The sequence below is a fragment of the Leiobunum rupestre genome, chromosome 7, assembly GCF_980474605.1.
Source record: "Leiobunum rupestre chromosome 7, qqLeiRupe1.1.hap1, whole genome shotgun sequence".
Taxonomy (NCBI): Eukaryota; Metazoa; Arthropoda; class Arachnida; order Opiliones; family Sclerosomatidae; genus Leiobunum; species Leiobunum rupestre.
The window spans coordinates 11481182-11506212 of NC_143390.1; the positions used below are offsets into that span (position 1 = coordinate 11481182).

Consider the following 25031-nt stretch of genomic DNA (forward strand, 5'->3'; position numbering starts at 1 on the left):
GACTCGGCACAAACTGTTTTAGATTTGAGCATTCTTGTCGGGAAATCGGGGAATTTAAAAAAAATATCGTAAAAAAGGCGGGTATTTTAAATTAACCCTTGAAAATTTCACGAAGGTTTTTTTTTATTAAATTCTATGATTGTTTGTTTATTAGTTCCTTAAATGTTCATAACCGATAGTTAAATAAAAATTTTAAAATGTTTAAATAATCGAAAGTGAATAAGCCTATTATTTAAATAAAACAAACAATTATTTAAATAAATACCACTTTTATTCAAATAAATGCTTGGTTGCGTAAAAAACACAATTAAATAAGTTAAAATGATATTCTTTTTACCAACGTTTTTAAATAAATCGTAAAATTTGTGGATAATGAATAAACAGTTCCGAGCACTAATTTGAAGGAATTCATTAACTTCTGATAAAAGTGAAATATAAAAAGTTGAACTTTTTCTTATTCTCGCCTTAAAAAGTTCAGAGAAAAGTCGGGGAAAATTGAATCTGAAAATATTATGGCAATCCAGTATAATTAATTACATGATTCTAAAAACGAATTTATCGCGGGGGCTCACGGGGCTTTGTTTTTAATGCCGAAATGCGGCACGTGCTACTTGGCGCGAGCTGTTTGGCGCGAGCTATTTTTATTAAGTAACGTGGCCTTCTTGTTTCGATGTTACGTCACAGGCTCTTTACTTTTACGAGTCTACGAGCGCGCGCTACAGTCGCCAGAGGAATATAGGTTTAATAGCGCGAGTGCAATTAGCTCGTGCGAAGAATACACTAATAAAGCCGTATCTTGTGACGTAAGAGCAACATTTTAACAAGTTGGGCAAGACCACTTTTTATTTTGTAATTTCAACTATTTGTATAATTCGGCGCGTTCCAAACTTGATCTATACGATCAGATCTGAAACGCCCATTGACTGGCTCTAGAGGCTATGATGAAATAACGTTTGTTTTACGCTCGCCGCGTGTGGGACGATGCCAAACACGCGCGCTCGGGTGAAACAATATTTTCAATTATTTCGCTACCGAGCGCGCTTATAATCCGCAGACGCGGTTTGCGAAATACCACTTTGTTTTGTTTGGGGTTTAAATATTTTTGAACAGGAATTTTTGCGCCCAAGTTCGAAAAAAAGCACAAGGAACTGCACGCTTTTTTCAATGTTCTATAAATAAATAGGAAAACTCTCTTTCGTTCCAATTATTATCCTTTTACGGAAATAAACACTTCCAGAAATTTATGGTTGACTTGGGTAATTCATCCCGTGTTCTGCTTAAAAATATTGCGTTTTATACGCATAACCGATCAGGATTGTTGTATTTATTAAAATTTTGCCTGAATTAAGTTTTATTTTATTTTACTTAATTTAAATAAATCTAAAATTTATTTTTAAATTATTTTTTATTTAAACTAAATTCTATTTTTAAATTATTTTTTATTTAAACTAAATTCTATTATATTATTTTATTTTTAAATTATTTTTTTATTTAAACTAAATTTTATTTTTAAATTGATATTATTTATATTAATTTATTTTTTTAATATTTTATTTTGTAAATTAAATTTTCAAGTTTATTTTATTAAATTTTTTAATTTTAAGGTTTAATTTTTTTAATTCTTTAATTACATTTTTAGGTTTAATTTTTTTAATTCTTTATTTCAAATTTTAAGCAACTTTAATTATTTATTTATTAAATTGTATTTACCTGTTTTATGTGATTAAAACAATGAAATGCAAAACTTTACTGAATTTTAAAACGTATAGACAATAAAATATACTTACAGGAAACTTTTTCCCTATAAATGAATATTGCATATTTGCCTCACTGGAATCCATTCGCTAATTGAAATTATCTATAATGAGATCTTGTATCGCGTTACGCAGTAAACGGTTAAGTAATTAATTAATTTAAAATGTTATAACAGGCCGCTAGGGGGGGGGGGGTTGTTTCTTACAGGTTGTAAGTTATGGCTAATTATCCTTGACATTTGCAAATCTAACAATTGTGATTCCGTAGGTGGCCTATTTCCAAAGAACAGGAAAGGCTGGTGCCCATTGATCAAATTGTCACCGAACAAAGTGCCGTAGTACTACGAAAACAATTTGGTAAGTAATAAAACAAGAAAGACTATACTAAATCGTATCCGGGATCGCTTATTAGCATAGTTTTCTTAAAGGATTCTCTACCCACGTAGATTGTTTTTTTCCTTTTGGAAGTGCAAATAAGAAGTATCAATTAACTAATTAGTGCATCTGTTTTCAGAGAAAACGAGAGTGGGCGTGCTGGCTGACGAAAAAGAGCACTTGGGTTTCATTTTCGTCGACTTGAACTCCAGCCTGAGGCAAGTTCGAGACGCTATTGAAGAGCAGGTAAAAAAATACAGATTCATTCAACCTATTTTTGCTTCAGATTTTTACCAAGAATTTATTTATACTTCGAGAAAATAACGAATTTTAGCGTTACTTCCAATTCCCCACGCGCGTTCTAACCGTAAGCTCTATAAAAATCAAATTAACTCAACATAGACATGGTTGCCACACGTCAGGAATTTAAAAATTGACCTAAAAAGTCGGGGAATATAAAGAATTTGTAAAAAGTCGGGGAATTTAAAGAATTTGTAAAAAGTCAGGGAATTTAATTTTATCTTGACAGGGCCGGAATGGCTAGTAGTTGGCCCAACGGCTATGCAATCGTATGGGCCCCATTTCCCATTAATGCAAATTTTTTCCTCTTTGGCCCCCAATTTGAGTTGTTCCCGATCTGGCCGGCGATCGCCGGTTAGCTGCCCGGGCCAGTCCGGGCCTGTATCTTGACACTTTTTGAAGGAAGATTTACTCTACACCAATGTCAAATTCTATGATTATCATTTATTTCCTTGAAAGTTTGGCTAACTTTTTCAACATGGTAATAACCTTTTTATTGAAATATAAGTCCATTCTGATAAAAGTATAAATTAAAATTTTGGCCTTAAAAAGTCGGGGAAATCTCTTAAAATGGTCAGGGAATTTGAATCTGAAACGTTTGTGACAACCCTGATAGAGCATAGTGCCGATTTCATTTCGATCGGCATTTATTTATTTATTGTCGGCGGCGCGCCAGAAAAGTTAATGACTCAGCGGCGGCGTTTCTCGAAAATTACCTGGCGGTATCGGCGGGCAATATTTCAAAATTCCTCGGCGGCGTTGCATTTTTTCGGCGGCGGCGCGAAGGGGCAAAAGTTAATAAATAAGAATAATAATCAACTAGGCTAATACCCTATTGAAAATTTTTTAATACAAAATTTCCAAAATGTTTTTTAATGGAAAAAAATAAAGCTGTGTAGAAAATCTCAAAAATATATCGGCGGTGGGATAAAAATTTATCGTCATCGGCGGCGCGCCGAAAAGTAAATAAAGCGGCGGTGGGGGTTCGGCGCCAGTGAAAATATCGGCGGCGGCTCTAGGCTCTACCTGTGCCCAGCGAGGGGTCGAAAATACTTCCCGCCCCTTTCTTAAATTGCTAACGCAACGCCGCCACCTGATTTAATCAATTAGTTTTATCGTGATTCGCGGAATTTCTAAAAACGCCAAGAGATCGAAAATGATTAATGAATCGCATTTTTCGTACCTTTTAAGAGTCGCGTACCTCGATAACCGTGTATCGTTTATCAGGCGCGAGAGGGTGATACGGTATATAACGTTGCGTATTGTTGGATGCTTCCTATTATTTCGGAGAAAGATGATGCAATCGCGCTCTCTGTCGCCGGATTGGTTTGAATCATCCGTTTTCAATTGGCGATCAGATTAGATTGGAAAATTAGACGGGGTTTTTGTGACCGAGGCTTAGCTTCAAATGTTTCAATCTATAAAATTTCTTACCCAAAACTAAATGATAATATCATAACTAACGTAATAACAATAAGTATTACATTTCCTATTGTTTTAATGTTTATTTCCTGACTGAACCTTTTTTCCACACTAGGTGGTTTCTTTTCGCCTGTTCTCGGACTAAAAGTGTACTCTTTTTGCCCTAAAATGTTTTATTCACCTGTTATCGGACTAGAAGTGTACTCTTTTTACTTAAAACGTTTTAGTCGCCTGTTCCGGGGGTGATAATTACGCCGTACCACAAACTATTCGCTTGTTCCGAAGTATTAGGTTTACTATTTTTACTCCTTCTGAAAAGGTGTAAATGAGTAAATCGGATTTTGTCGTCTGCTAGCCAGAATTTATCCGCTTAAAAAGCCACAGGCAGCCATTTTGGAAAAACGTTTTATTCTCCACCACAGAATCGGAGTAAAATGGCGTCATAGCCTTAAACTTCTTACCCCACTCCGAAATCCCGGAATAAGCGAAAAGAATCCACCTACTGACATAAGGTTGTGGATATTTTAGAACTTCGTAAAAAAAATTAATTTCATAATCAGCTGATGCCATAGGCCTTAGTCGCATTGCCATTATGCCTTGGAGGAATAAAACAAGTATACAGGAGTTGCGGAGAGCTGCGAAATCGGTTTCGTCAGTGACCGTGAACTCGCGCGAGACGGAGGGGTTCAAACGCGACTAGCGCCAACTGCATACGGAATTTTGCAACTATTATCGTTTTATATCATTGTTTTCGCGTCGTCTGGTTTGTTTTATTCCTCCAAACATATACGAGTCATTTTGGAAAAAGGCGCAAAGAATTTAGAAATGTTTCAAAACAAACCAGACGACGTGAAAACAATGCTATAAAATGATAATAGTTGCAAAATTCCGTATGCAGTTGGCGCTAGTCGCGTTTGAACCCCTCCGTCTCGCTCGAGTTCACGGTCACTGACGTAACCGATTTCGCAGCTCTCCGCAACTCCTGTATACTTGTTTTATTCCTCCAAGATTATGCGAAGTTAACGAGTTTGCAGTATAGGTGGTTCCTTTTAACGTTACATTTCGTATTATTCTCCACCACTCCCCCCTTATTCGGCTTTCCGTTGCTAAGCAACTCGTTTTGAAATTTTTAATGTTTAGGCTTAGTTTCTCATTTCGGTGTAATTGACGGATTTTGAAATGACGTTTTAGCGCGCGACACTAGAGGTACATGTCTTGGGCACACAGCCTTCTTTGCGTGCTTTTTTGACCATAACATGTAGAGGTATTTTCACGCGCAAAATGAATTTTAAAAGCCGTCAATAGTCGCAAGCCAGATTTCCCGCACGGTACTGACGAGTCCCAATTTCCCAAATAGGACGAAACCGGTCTACCGTTGGAAATTCTGGCTATTTTATTTAATTTAATTTTTCACTCTAAGATCTATTTGGTCCGAGTCTCGCGTCTTTATGTTTGCTCGAAGACCTATCGATACGAGCAATTTGTAAGTTTTTAATTTTCTACAAATTTGTTTAGAGTTTAGCTTTTTTATCCCTTTTCATAATGGACTAATCTACTTATTCGCCAATTGTTCATCCTTTGACGAGTTATAATGCCTAGTAGGATTCTGGAGAACCTTTTATTGTTATTATGTTACTTATGACACTCCCGCTGTTGGAAAAAATGTTCGATCTTGTGAGTAGGCCTTAGGAAACATTTCATAGTCTATGCTTAAAGGGTTACATCTTCCCTTTTCAGACAAATCAGTAAGTTCCGTATAACTTCAATTGTTTTACGAACTCTTGAAATTCATCTCGAAAACACTAGCTAATAAGTGGTTATATTTCTTGTATGAGAAGTATCTTGACCGTAAAAATAAATAAACTGGTGGGCTTGCTCGTAGCGTCATAGGCATACGTCATAGCTAAGCCCCGCCTTAAAACGACCGTCAAAATTCTAAGAAGGAATTCTTCTATTGAGAATTCTTCGTGATAATTTTTCTTCCCGTGATAACTCTTTTTAAAGATGGCAGCTTACGAGAATGCCACGAACGTTGTAATCTAAGCCTTTGACAATAAATATTATTTTCACACGATTTCACGACAATATATGAAGGAAGAAAACTTATTTTATTTCTAATTTAAAGGAAATATTTCATCGGAAAATAACTTAACATTCGGTTTTCTCTGAAATTCATTTTCGTCCACAAAAATGACACACTGTTTATTTTCTGCAGTAAACTGACTAGAATATTAGCTGCCATTTTTATTTAAAATTTCCGCCCCTTTTTGACCAAGTGAGAATGGCATTCTCACTAAACTCAAGACAAATCGTGAGAAGATATTACGTCACTTCCTGTGAGAAGGACCGTCTATTTGGACAAGTGAGAAGAATTCTTAGAATTTTGACGCGCCCAATGGCATTAATTTCACGCGACAGATCACGAGGCAAAACGCTACGCGATCCCGCGAAATTATCAAGTGACCGCCATGGGCGTCTTAATGTCATGGCCGACCTTTCCTCGTTACCATGGAAACGAAAACCAGCCACTCCCACGAGCGAGCTAGATAATCGGCTACTTCAAAAGCCGCGTATTTTTCTACACAAAAACATTATTCATTTTAGATAACAATTGTAATGAATGGGCGTAAATATTTCATCACAACTAGTCTGGCTATTAGGGCTGCGCGAGTACTCGATCATCATCGAGTACCCGACATATTTTTATGTTGGGTACCCGAACTCGTAACTCAATTAAGAAAATGCAATACTCGTCGATTATCGAGTATCCAAAATTTACATATTCGGGTACTCGAATACTCGAAACAGTCACATTGCTGAATTCGTCTGGTTATTATTTTCCCCATCGGGTTCGGGTACTCGACTATTCGACGAGTATTTTACAAAATTTTGTGTTTCCACCGCAATAATTTCAACGCGGCGCTCTGATATTTCTTTTCGTATCCTTGAATTCGGATGACGCTTTGGCGGTTACGGCGCTTAGGTTACTTAGGTATCAATTTAGTAGTTTAAATGTTTAATAATACAGTTAATCAGTCAACTTATCTATGAATTGGTAAGTTTTAAATTCGTTATCAAGTTTAATACAGTTATGAATAATCAAGTAAACCATTTTTAATAATTAAAGAAAATTACCCGAAAAAAACTCGATCAGTACTCTAACGTTTTTCTTAACTACTCGAGTACTCGAATAAAGAAATTTTTGGCTTAATCGAGTACTCGATTACCCGACTCGACACTCGACGAAAAAGTTTTCAGATACTCGGTACCCGACTCGATTGCCAAAAACCACTACTCGCACAGCCCTATTGGTGGTGGCTATGTCTAACCCCATAAACGCTTTTCTTTGCGTAGGTTCTCCGTTAATTAACTGTTTGTTGAACCGAAATAGAACCTAAGTCAATCGCGCGAAGCTATTTATCCGTTTATTGTTGTACAATCTTAGTACTATCATTTCGGTGCCCTGTAAGATTAGTCTTCTTCATCAAACACGTTGTGAAATGGTACTCTTTTTTTTTCCCGTTCAAGTGTTCGGTGCCTGAACGATAATTACGGATGAGATATCGCGGAAACTGTATTGAATGGCATACTTTGTCTTTAACAAAAAATTCGGTCTAAAAATCTATAAAAGGAGAGATAAATGTTTGGCGCAAAATATTTCTGTCGCGTGGTTTCGTGACTGATGGGGTGGCCTTCGTCGAAATTTCGAGTTTCCAATTCTCTTAAATTATCTCGTAATCTCTCATACTTCAATATTTGTTTAACCCTCTCAACGAATCGAACTAGCCATCATTTTTTCCATAGAAGGAAAAATCCGTCCCAAAATACTTTCAGCTAAATATACACTAGGCTATTTTTACCGCGAAAAGAATTACAAATTTTTGTTACAATTTGTGAGAATTCTGGCCCCGTAATTGATAGGTTTGGGGTGTTTCGTACGTTGGGCCCATTTGCCCACCCAAGAAGTATATAATTTATCTCTTATATCTAGAGAAGTATATAATCCATTTAAGACATAAACATTGCGCGATATTTCCCGCCAAACCGCGGAGGAATACACTGCATCATAATCGAAAAATAACCAAATTTATTAAAATTTATTTAGTTAAATCAGAAATCAATAATATCTCTTTTCTCTTAAAAGTGTAAAATGTTAGAATTACTGTGCTTCGGTATATTTACATCTTGGTAAACCATATTTTATTATACATCTTGGTAAACGATATTTTATTTTACATCTTGGTAAACGATATTTTATTTTACATCTTGGTAAACGATATTTTATTTTACATCTTGGTAAACCATATTTTATTTTACATCTTGGTAAACCATATTTTATTTTACATCTTGGTAAACCATATTTTATTTTACATCTTGGTAAACCATATTTTATTTTACATCTTGGTAAACGATATTTTATTTTACATCTTGGTAAACGATATTTTATTTTACATCTTGGTAAACCATATATTATTTTACATCTTGGTAAACCATATTTTATTTTAAATTTTGGTAAACCATATTTTATCTATTTAATAGTATTAGCGTGTTTTGAAACATTAGTCTGCTTGTCTGGTTATAAATATATTATATAATTCTGATTTGTACCCAAGAAGTTGCCATTCTAAAATACTTCAATTTCTAAATGGTCTTGAAATTTGATAGTTTTTGGACTTTGGAATTTTTAGGATGGACTGTCACGAAATTAAACTAACTCCGCGATTTTGGAGGATTTTATCTTCTCAAAGTATTTGCGTACGTCGTCGAAGATAACCTTGGTGAATCTTCCACCGCTAGATTAAATAACCTCCCCTTTTTCTTAAGCATTCAAAATTTACCTGTTTCTTGTTGAAACTCGTCTTAGACAAGATAAGAAAGGGTCAAGGACTAAGCTCTCCACCGCAGAGGCGGGTTTTGGCTTTTGCCCGATTGAAAAGGAAGTTTTAGGGTCCCTATCTCTCTTTGCTCGTCGCGTCATAGGCATACGTCATAGCTAAACTCCGCCTGAAAACGGCCGCCATGACATTTTACTACATCACAAATCACGAGACACACACCACATGCCCATATTAACTGCGATAAAATAATCACATGACCACCATTATTCTAATGTCATGGATAACCAAAACTCGTTACCATGGCAACGAAAATAGGCCACACCCACGTACAAGCTAATATCTTAAATTATAATCATGTTTAACCATATATTTTATATGGAATATATAATTTAGGTTAAAGTCCACTAAGTAGAGTACAAATTTTCTAAATATAATTCTCTACTATGGTTCTATCATAGACTAAGAAATGGGTTTCAACCTTTCTTAGTCTATGGTTCTATGACGACGTTATTGTTTCGCTATTTTGAATTTTAGCTTCATGTGCTATTAATAGATGGCTCTATGCTCTCCAGTAAAGTCTTTTTTTCGAATAATCGGATAGATTCATTGCCATCTCTAATAAAAAGAGCCTTATCATAATGCAGGTGGCAATGATAGAATCGACAGTTGCTTTCATATCTTTGCGTCACCTACCTATGGAGAAAACTTGCGGAATGTGTCTTTCTAGTTGATAACACTCACTGCCCATGACATACACATCATCGAGTAGAATGTCCAAGACAGGAAGACTTAGTGTTTAGAGTCCATCATTTAGAGAAGATAGTTTTTCTAAATATTTTTGAGGAAAAATGTTGGATAGTGAAGGAAATTCGTATAGTTCTTGTTTTAAAGAAATTGTTCTTTGGGAAGATGTAGTTTTAGAAGGGTTGTGGTTTAGAAAGTCATCATTTAAGTACATGTCTATTGGGGATACATTTTTTTTAAGGGGTCAACCAGACAACTGCTTTTAAAGGATTTTCTGAAAGGGGTGTGTTCCTCCCAAGTGGGCAAGCAGGTTTTTAAAGACGTCTAATGGATTGAATTTTTAAATATATTTCTAGTTAAAAGAAAACCACATTCTTAAGAATGAATACAAGTTCCTTGAAACAATGGGGTTTCCAGTGACGAGGCAGCAAGAAAATGTACTAACAGTAGCTGATGCCCTGTCCAATTCCACCTTCCGTATCCAAACAATCACAACATCGCCAGTTTACGAACCAAACACATCTGTGATAAAACATAACAACAACATACTTTCAAAAATTCATGAACGAAGGCTTTCTCCTGGGCTTCAACTCCAGCCCACACTTTCCTTACCCCTTTCCACTTCCATCTACGACGGCGTTGACGGTTTCAGCCCATCTCCCTTGTCTTTAAAGGGAGAAAAGTCCAAGAAGAGATCCACAAGAATATTTTTGTATGATTCTTGAAATATTACTTTAATTAATAGATATCAGTTTGTAATATTTAATTATTAATGTTGTAATTAGCCCTGGCAAACGGCCTCAGGGATCCACTTCTCAGGGGCTAGTGGCAAAACCCATCCTCATCAGCTATGTCCGAGCCGAAGCTGCAGAACATGCTCTCAATTTGAAAGAAGAGCTCTGCACTTTAGGTTTCAGTGTTTACTTGGTACGCAATGCTACCTAATTTTTGTCATTGTTGCAGTATAAATTGCAAGTTAATGAATTATGATTTTTTCCCCCAGGATGTACATGAAATAAAGTCAGGTGCTGATTGGCAAGATGCTCTGAACTATGCTGTCAGCCATTGTGATGTTTTTGTTCCTTTAATTACGCCCATGTATGGGAAAACGCAGTGGACGAATAGAGAGGTAAATTTAAAATCTTTAACTGGAGTGGCTGGTGTGAAATGTTCGATGTCTTAACTAAATATATGATTTTAATATTTCAGGTAAAACTAGCAGATGTCTTGAACAAATTTATCATTCCTATAAATTTTCTTGATCAATGGCCTCCGGAATGTTTGGCAATTCAATTTGCTTCAATACATTACATTGCTTGGAAGCCAATAGAGAACGATCATAGTATGTAGTACTTTGCCACTTTTATGCGTCTTAGAATAAATTTATTAAAGAATTTGTTTTTTGAAATAGTGAAAGGTCCAGACTTGGATAGGAATTCTGATTATCGTGTATGGGATATCAGATATGTCAAAAAAGTATCTACTGAGATAGCTAATCGGTACAAGCTTATGTACTCTCGTTCCAACTTACCAATATCGACTTCATTCCGTCAAAGACCAACTTCGTCCGCGCCGCCCACCAGCCCAAGAAACAAAACTGTAAGAATCTTATACGAATAATGTTTACCATTTCTTGGTAATTTTAATTTTAATTTACAGGTAAGGATGAGTGGGGTTGTAGAAGAAATTTTGGACAAAGAGCGTTATAAGAAACTAGTGGTCCTTAGTGCCCATCCGAAGCAACTTCTTTTTGTAAGTTTTTTTACTTTGTGTATTCTGTGATGGTTTATGTACTTAAATTTTTGTTCATTTCAAATGATTCTAGGCTGATAATGTAAAGAAAATGCTTGAAGAAGTTGGCTACCAAGTCTGGTGTTCTACAGAGCTTATAGAAAATGATTACCATGACGGTGATTCCTTGGGTGGATATCCATCTGTTGGAGGTGTTAGAGAACTCTCTACGATTCCCGAAGGAGACGTTGTGAAATCCCTAGAGAAAAATTTATCCATTGTTCATTACTCTTCCGTTGGTAGCAAGAAACCCTTGACACGCACAGATTCTGAAGGTAGTTTGGATTCTCAGATTCTAAATTGCTTTAAAGTGCCACCCATAATTGCTAAATTGTTTTGTTCTTATGAAGAAAAATTTATTGTGGAAAAAAGAGTTTTGGCTCGATTAAGTTCCCAATTGAGTACAACTAGTATGGTAGCAGACTCCCTAACTCCCGATAAACTCGATCGTCTGAAAAAGTTTCAAGAAAAAGTGGATGATGCGGGAGTGGTTATTATTTTGGCTTCTGAAGCTTATTTTAAATCTACCACTTCCCGTCAACAGTGCTTCTATTGTGAGCACAGAAAGAAAATTATACTCGTAAAATATGATGAGAGCCCAGTTCCGGCCCTATTTTCCATGTTAATGGGCAACGACATGATTACGGTGTGTATTTAACCACATATTTAGTGTATTACTTATTCCAAATGTAGAATTTACAATGCTTTATATTTTAAAATGTAGAATCCAGAAGGCTCTCAGTTTAACTGTGCGTTAAAAGCTAGGGTCAAGCGGGAATTGGATCCGGCCTCGTCCGTAACTCCGAAAGATGCAACTATGGAAGCCAAAATGCAGTATCTTGTAAGTATTATCAAGAATGCAGTACTTTAATACATCCTCATTAGCATCGCTTAGCTCATCTTATAAAAAACAGGCTTTTATTAATCAGTTTGATAAAATTTTAGGTAAGTTTCTTGAAGAAAAATCTCCCGGTACTTGAATCCTGTGTTTACGTTTCTGGTAGCAGTAGATTGCAAAATGAGAGGTCCAAAGAAATTTGCAAGTATGGTTTGGGACAATATTTAAATAAAAAAAACAGGGCTTTAATGTTTTGTTTCTTTTAGTGAAATTGGCAAAGCTTTGGCCAAAGTAAAAAACATAAATGTAGTGACTGGTGGTTTCTACGGTGCTGGTGATATCACAGCTAAAGCATTTCAAGAAGCCCTTAAAAACAATCCACGATCACCAACAGAGGACAGCCCAAACAATACTGGTCCTATCTTCCATATTTTACCAGTGAAGGACACTAAAGTAAATATTGAATTAATTTTTCTTTTAAATGTGGGTTGCACCTAAAAATGTTTTCTTTGTACAATATAGGACTTCAGCAAAAAAGCTTCTCAGAATGAAGAAGGTAGTTTCGAACCAATTCCCTACGGAAACACACTTTTCCTTGGAGATTCCGTTAAAGAAAGGGAATCTGTTGTGGCACGGCTATTCGATATATGTATTGTGATTGAAGGTGGACCTGGTGCAGCTCATGAAGTTGAAGAGTTTATTTGGAATGATCATTACGTTGTTCCTATCATATCAACCGGAGGAGCAGCTGGCGGTGATTTTGGTGTTCCTATAAAAATTTTCGAGGTAAATATAGAAGCAAGACTATAATGGCCATTTTTAATAAATTTTAATTAAAATTTTAATTTTCATATTTATTCAATAGACTCCACCAGATGTCAAAGAAAAAGAGTGGTCTATCTTATCTGACAAAGAAGCGTCCCCTCAAAGTGTGGCTGAAGCCGTTGTTAAAATAATAGTAGATTTGAAAACGGCCATTGCAGAACACGCCATCAAACAAATTCAGGAAATGACTGAGAAAGTTTCGACAAAAGCTAATCGGAAAAGGTCAAAACGCAGTCGTAAACTGACCAGAAATACGAAAGACATGAAAACCATCTCGCTTTCGAAAAACTCTACTGACAATCTAATGGTTAAAACGGTAAGCATGGAAGCGACGGATAAGTTAGTTGATGATGGAGAGCAGTCTTCCTCTTGTATCGGACAAGGAAATAAGTGGCAAAGAATAGTTAGATTTTTGCGTCCATCACGTATTCCCACTGATCATTAAAATCCCAAATTGCATCTCTACTTATGCTTTGTCTAAATATGTCACAATTTTTTAAATCCTTTTGTTCTAGTGTACGTTGATAACATTCTTATGTAATGTTGGGTATAAATGAAATTAATGTGTGGTTTTCAGTAAATTTTATCAGTTATTGTAACCACTCTTTTAATGTAACTTTTGAAGCAAAAACGTAGAAAACTATCGTTGGTCTGAGAGTGTGTAAACTATAAACAACTCTAAAAAGTAAAAAAAAAATTGTTTGAGGATAAAATTAGCTTATAATTTGGAAATTCACTGTACGTTGAGTGATAGACCATCAAGGAATGACCTGAAACTTTTTAGCTTGCACCGATTTATACCAGAAACCAATAGACTTAGAAACTTAATTGTATATACTCTTTAAAATTATTTATTTATAATCATTTTCAGAATTAAAGTTATTTACATTTTTCTTTCTCCTCCCCATTTGACACATCTATACAACATCATAATGTATAGATTTATATATGTAATTGTCAAAAATATCAGGGCTCCCACCAATTCCCTAGAATACTTAGTCCCTGTTTTTCTTAAGCGAAAAGCACCATTGTCGTAAAATATTTTTATTCAAGGGCAGTTAATGAAATGGTCAAAGCTGAGACATAAGGATGCACTATAGTTATAACTTAGTACAAAAACTTGGCTAAATTAATACTTGTGAATTAACCAACTGAAAAATTAACTGAATTTAAATAGCATTTTCCATTTGACTGCTCTCGAGTGCTCAAGATTGCTCAGATCAGCTTTTGAATAGTCTATTTACGTGCGGAGATCAATTTTTGCTTGTTCAATTTACTGCTCTAGCATGCTCCGAGATTACACGGAACTGATCTGCGGATTTCAACAAATTGAGATTGCCTTTGAGCAAATTTTTTCAAGTTAAGCTCTGAAATAAAGAGCTAAAATCTGGAAACATGTTCCATTTCTCTCAATGATGATGTTTGAGACATTCGGAGCGAATCTTGAGCCATCAAAATTATAAATGGTAGAATGGTTCAGCTGGCAGCAACTTGTGGTTGGGACTTTTTATGAGAAAGCTCCATTTTTTTTAATGATTGGCCTTTAAGAACTGACCAAAATATTACCCGGTTATTATTGTAAAAATCAGTTTGTTTCCTAATTATTTTTAAGATATTGGTGGGAGACTTGAAATGTACAAATGTTAAGCTCTCTCTAATTTTTAAATAAGTTAACCAACTTTGATAAGCACTTGTTTGCTTTATGTTCAAAGTAAATAATATTATATAAGTTGTACATGATCATAATAAACATTAATATTATTATATATTTTATAATAATGAACATTTTGATTATTAAAATCGGCAATTTATAATATAAAATTATACTTGGGTTTGGTTTAGATTTTGGCATTGTTAATTTGAAATTGTTGTGACCTATATTTTCCAAAATTAATCTTATTTTTTCCAAATGTTATTTTTTTTACATTTCTCATTATCAAATATTTAATATTTTAATTTCTTTATTGGCATAATATTTTATTACGAACAACTTGGAATAATCAATATCGAATTATTATGTACATATTTAAAAAAATTCTTTTGACTGGCTTAAACTAAGCTATAATGGTAATTCGAAACAAATAACTTATCCAGTAAGTAGTACAAACGGTTTTTAGATTTTAAGAAAACTAAATATTTTTTTTTAAATGCTGACATTTGCTGTATACTTGTATCTGCGTCTTAATTTAATTATGTTTTAAATAATTCAAATTAAATTTATATAAAACGTATTTTCATATTGTTTTAATTTCTTCTTAAGTTATACGTTTGTTTCCAACAAAATATTCATCCCATTAATGAAGTTCCGAATCATGACAAGTGATGATTTTCCTAACTGCAACAAGGCCACACCGACGTTTGAAATTTACTATCTTCCCGCTGTAGGCGAGGGGTAGGTCACTCCGCGAACTCGGTGTACACTGTCGTACCTCTGACTGTGCTAATAAGAGTTCGTGAACTCTTAAAAATCCGTACCTTTAACAGTACTAAGTACTGGAACTCGATGTACAAGTCATTCGAGAGTGTCTTACCCCTTGGCTGTAGGACTGGAAAAATTCCAGCCCAGGAAAGTGAAATATTTTTCTCAGGGAGTCAGGGTTTGATTGAAGATTATAAAATATTAAGATATCTTTTAAATTTTCATAGGCTAACTTTATTATTATAATTTATAATCGGCATTTTCCACGAATGTATGAAATGTCAATAGGTGTTTACATAAAATAAAACAAAGTATAAATGTTTTTATCTGCGTCAGGCCCATAGATACCTTTATATACATTTCTTATATCAGGAATCCATAACACTACTTGGAATGAATATCTCCCCATATCCCCTATGGTATTTTGTGGCGGAACATTCTGGGTGGCGCCAAAAACGCTTATACCGCCTTAAACGACGTAAAATTCGGTGACGTGAAATGCCTTGCGGCATATAAACTCCGCCTGTTATGTTCCGTCACAACGGCGGGGAATCAAATCCGTTATTCATTCCAAGTAGCGTTATGGATTCCTGCTTTATGGTCAGGCCCTTCAGCTTTTTAGTACTTCATTGGCACGCGCGTTTCGCACATGGACTTCAAATCTCAAAATCTTTATCGACTCAAGTCCTGGTGCGCGTCAAAATTCTAAGAATTCTTCCCTTGATAGTGAGAATTCTCACTTCTCAAAATTTTGAGGGTCCTTCTCGCAGGAAGTGACGTCATCTCTTCTCACGAGTTCTCTTGAGAAGAGTGAGAATGCTTCCGAGCATTCTCACTTGCTCAAAAAGGGGGGATATTATAAATAAAAAAGGCAGCTAATATTTTAATCAGTTTACTTGATGCTGAAGAAAATAAACATTATATTTTGTGGACGAAAATGAATTTCAGAGAATATAGAATGGTTAGTTAATTTCCGATGAAACATTTCTTTTTAAATTAGAAATAAAATGTTTTCTTCCTTCATATATTGTCGTGAAATCGTGTAAAAATAATATTTATTTGTCAAAGGCTTAGTTTACAACGTTCTTGTCATTATCGTAAGCCGCCGCCATCTTTAGAAGAATCTTTTTACATTTGACGCATTTTAGCGAGTTCTCACGGGGAGAAAAATTATCACGAAGAACTCTTCTCAAGAGAAGAATTCCTTCTCAGAATTTTGACGTGCCGCTGGCCTCTATCTTCAATAACTATAACTAGTGACGTGGGAAAAAACATTTACTCGTAACCTCCCGTATTTTATAGGTGCTTAAACAAATTATCCTCAAAGGAAATCGCCAAGAAGTAATATTTCTGAGAGTCAGGACCCGCAAGTTATTGTTTATATAGTGCTGGTTGAAATAATAGAAAACTTTTCACCTGTAAAAGGGAACGCTTGTTGCTGTCGTAAAGTTGAATATTTTCCATTATTTTAACAAGCACTATATAAACAGTGACTTGCCGGTCCTGGCTCTCGGAAATATTACTTCTTGGCGATTTCCTTGGAGAATGATTTATTGAAGCGTCTATTGCCCGAGTTTGAGATGTATAACTTCATGGTGCCAGCTTTTGATATATTCATAATTTCTAAAACAATTACATCACCAAAATAGAATATTTATATTAGTTTAAAATAAAGATATGGAGTCTAATTTTATAGGGAAGGTTAAGCTTATGAAAAATGCACCAGTAACTTGCCAGGTTCTGAAACTCAAATTATCGTACCAGAGCCGAATAATTATCGATTTTTCCTTCATTCTTCGTCAAACTTATTGCAAACTTTCTCCTTTTATGACAGTCCTGTTCTAGTATTTAATAGCCCAAGGGGGTCTGGATCAAGAAGATATTTGAAGAAATTTCTGTACGAGTTAAAATTGATGACGTCACCCAGATGAGCCTCCGTTGATTTTCAATAAGATCTCATCTGGGTGACGTCACGATTTTACATAACAACGCAAAAGACGGAATATTTTGATAAAAAAACATGCAATCGAGGCAACCTTATAGTTCCCTTTTCTACGAACCTTGTTAATAGCCAACGTCCGTCGAGAAAAATACACTATTGTTTTATAGCCTCTTTGTCGTCGCGCTTTTAAGTCTCGTGTCTCGCGCTTTTATTTAAACATATAGAGTGTTGTCGTCTGAAACCCTGCGACGTCACCATTGTGATTTGCCTATTAATAAAAAACGGTAACTGTCATGGCGGCCACTATTAACACTACAGCTGTGACGTTACAAGTTTTCGAAATCGTATCAGACGACAACACTCTATTAACTTTTGAAATTGTTTTTGTCGTTAGTCTTAAGTTTTGTATTCGCCCAGAGGGCCTATACGATGATGTACCGCGATTGTTGCCCCAATAAAGTTTAGTTTCCCCTAAATGTTGGTCTCCTTTTACTTTTTCGCGGTTAACTTAACTTGTTAGTAGCATAATTTGAAAAATCATCTTTCATACCTCAAAGGCAGTGTTGGCTCTAATTACAGTCTTTCTTTCATTGAAGGTGCTTCCACCTTGAAGCATATTCCGAAAGAGTTAGATTTGCTTTAATGTTCTCGCCATTCTTCGTTTAAAGGGCCTCACTGTGTCTGAAAAATTCGACTTAAATTTAGCACGTGGTAGCAGATACGACCAATCCTATTCTGGAAACTAGCGCGTGAAACAGGTACATTTTCGCTCAAGCTAAACTCGGCGCAGAGTCGACTCAGTGCTAATAATAGTATATTGTGTTCTCATTTCAACAATTCATCATTATATTTCGAAAGTATATTTTATTTTTGCTTTTGAAAGCGTTTCAATCTTCATTAGCCTTAGGCTTACCTGTAAAATAGAAAACCGCTACTTGGTAGTTCCAAAGACGGAGATTTGTCAGTCCTAAACCACGTTATGATTTATTATTACTCATTGGCGAAACAGACTATAATTGAAAAAATTGCGTGTAAATTATGTTACTTGTGATATAATAATCAGCTAAGCTAATACCAGAAGAAAATTTTCTTCTGCTAATACTCAAGGTACCACCCTAGGCTAATACTCAATACCCTAGGCCCAAGTCATGTAGCGCAGCGGTTCCCAATTGTTTTTTGCTATGGAACCCTAAATTATCCACACAGGGCCTAAGTCAGACTAGGCAAAGTGCCAAGGGCCTACGAAACTTTTAGGAGACATTAAGGCCTACGATACCATATAATAGGGCCTACGAAGGTCCGAAAAGACGGTACATGAGAGATTTTTGCCTAAGGCCTACGGAAAGGTTAAAAAGGCCCTGTATCCAGCCAATTCTGGCGGAACCCCAACTAATTGTTTTTGCTTATCTTTAAAGACTCTTGACACAAACAAAGATGGCCGCGCTGCGAATTATCGGAACCCCTGATCTAGCGACTTTTATTGCCTCTAATTCACGTGGCCGGGTCAAATTGCGTAGGAAGGTAATGTTTACAACTACGACTGTTGAAGTGATAATTCATTTAATTAACTTGATCGTACAAAGGTTATTGTTTTGAAATAATAGAAAGTCAATTACTACGGTTTACTTGTCTTGCTGGCTCTCCTGGCATCAATTTTCTGTCTCATGGTCGCGATGAGTTTGCCCAATTTTTCCGGATTGGTGAATGTATCGAACGACTTCATGATATTATCGATTTGATCGGCGCCAGGAATTTTAAACTGCTTGGCCATATCTCCGATGTTGAAGCCATTCTTCATGACATTTTGCAGGTTTTCGGCAGTGAGCATTTTCGCCACGTCTTGATTTTGGAACATTTGAGAGATTTGCTCGACGTTCATGCTTTTCATAAACCCTTCAATTTGATCGGCGCCGGGGATGTTAAAACTTTTGGCCAGTTTCGGAATATCGAAGCCCTCCTTTATCATTTTTTGTATATTAGCGGGCTCAAACATCTTCATGATGTCTTGGCCCGCCGATAATCCTATCACGGTGACGAACGACAAACTCCAAAAGAATAACATCATGGTTTAGATTAACGCGGAAAATATATTTTAAATAAGAGGAACTACTATTTTGTAACCGCTTTTAAGTACTTTTTGCAATCTATTAACGTGACCAACAGGCGTGTCGATAAATAGACATTTGTCATTAATTTCAGCTAACTAAATAGTAAGGTTGCGTGCGCTATACGTTTATCGTCTTATCCATTGTTAATTTTCTTCCATGTAAAGAGAAATTTTTTGATAATTTTATATTGCCTTACGCTTATATCAATTTTTACATTCAATTTTTCCCAAATAATGAATGCTGTGTTAAAAATGATCTGGGAAATGGAAGGAATGTGCGATCCGTGTGCACCATGGTGTTGTAGCTATTTCCACTGGGAAACTCTTTCAGCGCTCCGAAATTCGTAAGTAGAGTCCGAAACCTTATCCAGCGATGGGCGTGTTCCTCTCGTTTTGAGCGGTTTTCGCAGCTCCAAAAAGAGCGACAAGAGAGTTGTTAAAATTTTACTGATCAGAAAATAATAGGATAAATTTAAATGCACATTATAATAGTGAGACAAAAATAAATTAAGTAAAAACCACTGTATGTACAAAAAAAAATGAATTTTTGTACTGTGGTTTTTACCTTATTTATTTTTATCTCGTTATAATAATAGAAGTTAATTGAACAGAAAATACAATGTGTATACACTTATTGAAGCCTGTGTAATCAAATTTGAAAGTAATGCGTTTAAATTTTAGATAAACAATTAAATTTATGGACTGACATTTAAATTTCACTAGTTCTTTTATTTGTCTGGACGCGCAGGGGCGGACCGTTAAGTTTGGGGGCCCTGGACTGACACGGTTTGGGGCCTACCCAACTTTAGGTTATTTGTGGCGACTCATTCGGCATTGTAAAAATAAATTTTTTTAGCCCTTTTTAATTTTTAATGAAAATGTTTATTTATATTTTGATTGCAAAGGGGGCCCTTTGATTGAACGGGGCCCTGGGCTACAGCCCTTAAAGACCATGACTAAATACGCCCCTGTGGACGCGCTTAAAGCTATTGATTGCCGACTTAGATTTAACGTTAGAGGGTTAATACTCAAAAGTAGCACTTATTAACAATCCTATTTGTGAAAATCTGTTGTCGATTTGAGGAAGAGCACACTAAATGAGATAGTTAATGGATTTTTTCATTTAGTTTTTTTGTTTAAAGAATTTCGTTTTCCTCGCCAAACATTAAATCAAATGAGTCTATAGACCTTCATTATTTGCTTAGTAGCGGTAGTATTTAATCATTACTGTTATATATACATGTATATTAACTGGTTGAAATTTCTATAGCACATAGTATAATTTTCAATGTACAGTTATTAAATTTTAGATGAGTATTTTTATAGGGCCACAGAAGGGTTTGAATTTGGAGGGTGAAGCTACATAATCACCTGTATGTCTGGAGGAGTTACCTGAAATACAACCGGAGTTTTTCAAACGATCCTGTTAACCTTTAAACTAGATGGTGTGGTAATCCTTTCATTTTGAGCGGTTACTAGTCATTTCGAGTGAAACTTAGCGTTAAAACTTGTTTTATTAGAGCGCGATACGAAAATAATGGGAGCGCAATTTTCACCGTTTAAAAAGAGCCAAGAGATGAGCTGAAATTTCACTGCTCAAAATAGCGTAAACGGCTGTTTAACGAAAATGCTCATCTACAACTCTGAGACTACGAGTGCAGTGGATATCACCTATACTCCGTTGCAGGTTAAGAAGGTACATTGACGGAAAGATATTAACGCAAATTTCCGGTATATTTTGAATTTCTAAGTATACCCGCTCGCGTTATATAATTTTCGGAAATACCGTCTATTGCGTTATATTTCAAAGTGATCATTAATAGGTGATTCTGAAATATAATATCGACAAATACATGTATAAAAGAGTTAATTTTATGGGCGCGCGCTCTTGATATATTAGTAGATTGTGGCTCGCGATTGTGCACGCGCGTTGAAAATGAAAAATAAAGCACGCGCTCAAATACTTTAACCAAGTCCATACAACATATTAAAGTAACCAAATCATGTGACCACCGATCTTTTTCGGAATCACCTATTAATTTACATAGATAAAATTTAAAAACAGTTGTAATAATATTTATTTATTACTACAAGCATATGTAACATAATTATTGATAAAATACGCGAAAAAGTAGATAAGTCCATAATTAAAAGGGATAATATAGCTAAATCCTAAACAAATTTGAAGAAATTTAAAAACTTACTAATAACTCGTACCGATAGGTCTTCGAGCAACGCGAAACTCGGATCAAATAGATCTTCGAGTAATAAACTAAATTAAAAATAAATAAAATAGCCAGAAATTCCAACGGTATACCGGTTTCGTTCTATTTGGAACTCATCAGTACCGTGCTATATGCAACGCGTTTTGAAATTTTTAATGTTTAGGCTTAGTTTCTCTTTTCGATTTGATAGTCGCCAGCCAGATTTCCCGCACGGTACTGATGAGTTCCAAATAGAACGAAACCGGTCTACCGTTGGAATTTCTGGCTATTTTATTTATTTTTAATTTAGTTTATTACTCGAAGATCTATTTGATCCGAGTTTCGCGTTGCTCGAAGACCTATCGGTACGAGTTATTAGTAAGTTTTTAAATTTCTTCAAATTTGTTTAGGATTTAGCTATATTATCCCTTTTAATTATGGACTTATCTACTTTTTCGCGTATTTTATCATCCTTCTCACAGTCCATAGGTGGTTTCTTCTAACTTAACATAATTATTACTACACGCATATGTAACATAATTATTACTACAAGCATATGTAACATAATTACATAAGTATGCCACTGTACCTTTATTCCATTCAAAAATCTTCACTAACGGTTTGTTTCACCACGAACCAGTAAAAAGGTGGACTACGTTAGATTTTAACCTTTTTATTCATCCTAGTAATTTTGGGAGTCACACTATTGGCTAGTAACATATTTATTTAAACCAATGGAAAACCTCGAAATTGAGAAGGAATTTTTTGCGTCGGAATTTTGTCATCCCAATGTAGCTTTATTGAAATTTATAAACTCGCTCGGTGCCGGGAGTAGTGGCGTACTCCTGTAATCCCAAGCGTCTGGGAGGCAGAGTTTGTGGATGGCCGTGTGAGGACGACCACCAATCCCCCAACGGGTGGTCGTAATACATCCGCCACGGGTGTCCACACCCCTGTCCCCTCGTATCCCCCCGTTGGCTTGGCCGTTACACATATCTCGCCCTGATTAATGCGGTGGACGGGCGGACCGCATTTGTCCCCCCCCCCCCCGTCCCGCTCACGCCTCAAAAATCTTCGCCGGACTCGCGGTCTTCTCAGACCCACTCAGCCCTTGTATCTTCCTTCCTTGAATAAAAAAAAAGTCGCTCGGTTTGTGCGGATGAAGTTAAATTTTGAGTAATTAATTAAATTAAAACGCATATCAAGCCTAGAAGAGTGAGGCCTAGGCTCAACAGAATCTGGAAAGACTCCAACCTTGTAGATGCGCCAGAAAAGCTCAACCTGAATTTCAACTATTTTTTCCAATAAACCTGCTTCTTTTATTTGACAATGCAAATTTATTTTAGAACGTGAGTCTCCGAGAATTTCATTAATTGGCAAATTAATTACATTAACAGAACTTGACACTATATTGTAGTTAATTTTAGCTCCTAAGCCTTGGTTGTTCAAACCGGTTTTTTACTAAAATAATGGCCGTCGGTTTATTAGCTAATTATACGACGGAATTTGAGATTCGATGACGTCAAATATGATGTCAAATATTACGTAGGGTACGGATGACGCAATATCTGTGAAACAAACCGTTAGTGAAGAAATAGAGCTAGTGGCATACTTGTTACATATGCTACAAGTGAGGCATACCTAAATAAATTCCGTTTGGTGAGTCCAGGGTAAGTATAGAACGGGTAACGCCGATATTACCACGTTGACATACATAAACGCGCGATTTGATGATTCTTTTGGAGCCTAATTAAAAAATTCGCTATAAAGAAGCTTTAAAATAATAATCTACATTAAATATTTATGGATTATTTTGAAATTTACAGAATAGAAATTTCTATAATGGATTAATATAACCAGGAAACTTTAAGAATTCAACAGAAAATAGACGAAATTCCCGCTGCCGATTTACCGCAAATTAGTGCTAGCTAGGAGCAACAAACACAACACCCAACACAAGGAGAACGTAACCCGTCAAAAGTCGTGGATTTTCTTGTGTACATTTTTCATTGGCTAGACGCTTTAGCGCCCGCTGCCGTCGGAAGGGGAAAATTCGGAAATTGTCTTCCCCCCGCCCGTAAAACGTGCAGCGTAAAGGCTCGTGACGCTCGTCCAATGAAATTCGTACACAACCCTTAGTTAGCGTGTTTAAAGGCTAGCTGCGTTCTCTTTGTGTTTGTTGGTCCTAGGTGCTAGTATCTTTCCGCCAAATGTACTAGATATTTTGCCTTCCTCAACCTGCAACTGACGACCTGAGGTGACTTTCATCAATTTCCCAAATGTAAAAAATTCGACTCACTTTAGTTTTGCCATAGCAACAAAAAATGTTTTGATAACTTAAAACCTACATTTCCCTATGGAAATTAACATGGAGAAATCGCAGATTTAATGATTTGAAAAATTTAAAAATATCAAAAAATAAATTATAATGAGCAAATTGGGTAAATACAAATAAATTTGGGTTATATTATTTAAAATGGGTAAAAATGGGTGTATGCATGTACATTTCGGTAAATATTAGTAAAATGTGTAAATTAGGTAAATGCAAGTAAATTGACAAAATTTTACCTAAATTAACTTAAATTTTTCCGATGGGACCCTAAAAATCAGGGAAAAGTAGATTTTAAGTAATCAAAAACATTTTTGGTTGCCATGGCAAAACTAAAGCCGGTTGAAACTTTTCCTTTTGGGAAATTTCAAGTTACATAAAGGTCTACTTATCCCCCGAATTTAAGCAAAATCGGTGAAAATAACCTCGGCTCTTCTCCTTGTTTGTATAGTGGAAAACGCTAGAAGTTTCATTCCGGCAGAAGAAGGGGAGGGAAAAACGTCACCAACGTGTGTTTCAATTGCCTAGGACGTAAGCTTTGTGCAACCAATGCGATTTGATTGACCGACAGAGCGTGAATGGATTGGAAGAAACGCTGAATGACGTCTCATTTAGCGTACCTTTTGTAGTGGTTAACTTTTTATCCGTAGAATCGATACGCGTTTTTGTCTCGCGTACTTTGGTTTTTATGTTCAAGATAATTAAGGAAGAAACTTGAGGGAATTTCTTTAAATATTATTATTAATTTAAGTAGTTGTATTTAAATTCTTTGTTTCCTTAGAAAATTTATGTATAGTTTAAACTAGTGTTTTTAAATATTTGTTTTTTACACACAATCCAAGGGATTTGTGTGTATTGATTTCACGTACAGTGTAGCCGATGCCGCCGTGTCGTACATAATTCTTTACCAGTTAGGGTTATAAATTTCATCGATATCTAGTTCGACGCTACATTTACCGCCCTCGGTATCTCAATATAGTTTTTAAATCTTAGCCCAAGAAGTTAATCATTTTTCCATTTAAGTGGTTTTTCGCGATTTTCGACTTTAAATCTACATACTTTTTTAAATTAAAACTGACTTGGTTGAAAATTATATTTTTATTTATTACTGATCATTTCTAAACTACGTTTCGGTTTCATTAT

The 25031-nt window shown here is 35.6% G+C and overlaps 2 protein-coding genes across 3 annotated transcripts in view; one reads left to right on the forward strand and one right to left on the reverse strand.

Moving 5' to 3' along the window:
* LOC149934424 (uncharacterized) overlaps positions 1-15055 on the forward strand; it is a 32901-nt gene extending 17846 nt beyond the window's left edge. Inside the window, exons 2-16 of the mRNA XM_090180959.1 lie at positions 2023-2111; positions 2269-2375; positions 9790-10145; positions 10219-10360; positions 10437-10562; positions 10643-10775; positions 10845-11032; positions 11093-11185; positions 11259-11499; positions 11575-11870; positions 11949-12065; positions 12170-12267; positions 12329-12515; positions 12585-12848; positions 12928-15055. Coding sequence (XP_090037085.1) covers positions 2023-2111; positions 2269-2375; positions 9790-10145; positions 10219-10360; positions 10437-10562; positions 10643-10775; positions 10845-11032; positions 11093-11185; positions 11259-11499; positions 11575-11870; positions 11949-12065; positions 12170-12267; positions 12329-12515; positions 12585-12848; positions 12928-13332 — 2842 coding nt within the window. The 3' untranslated portion in view covers positions 13333-15055. The remainder of the gene's footprint in view (positions 1-2022; positions 2112-2268; positions 2376-9789; positions 10146-10218; positions 10361-10436; positions 10563-10642; positions 10776-10844; positions 11033-11092; positions 11186-11258; positions 11500-11574; positions 11871-11948; positions 12066-12169; positions 12268-12328; positions 12516-12584; positions 12849-12927) is intronic.
* Positions 15056-18838: 3783 nt separating this feature from the next.
* Positions 18839-20797, reverse strand: LOC149934425 (uncharacterized). Of its 2 annotated transcripts, none has more exons than XM_090154107.1 (2): positions 20748-20797; positions 18839-19765 (listed from the first exon to the last, which is right to left on the reverse strand). In XM_090154107.1, exon 2 carries the CDS (start codon positions 19311-19313, stop codon positions 18864-18866), a length of 450 nt encoding a protein of 149 aa, XP_090010233.1. In that variant the 5' UTR covers positions 19314-19765; positions 20748-20797; the 3' UTR covers positions 18839-18863. The 2 variants fall into 2 exon arrangements, with proteins under 2 accessions (XP_090010233.1, XP_090010234.1); XM_090154108.1 differs by lacking the exon at positions 20748-20797 and having other exon boundaries at positions 18839-19270; positions 19359-19383.
* Positions 20798-25031: the final 4234 nt, after the last annotated feature.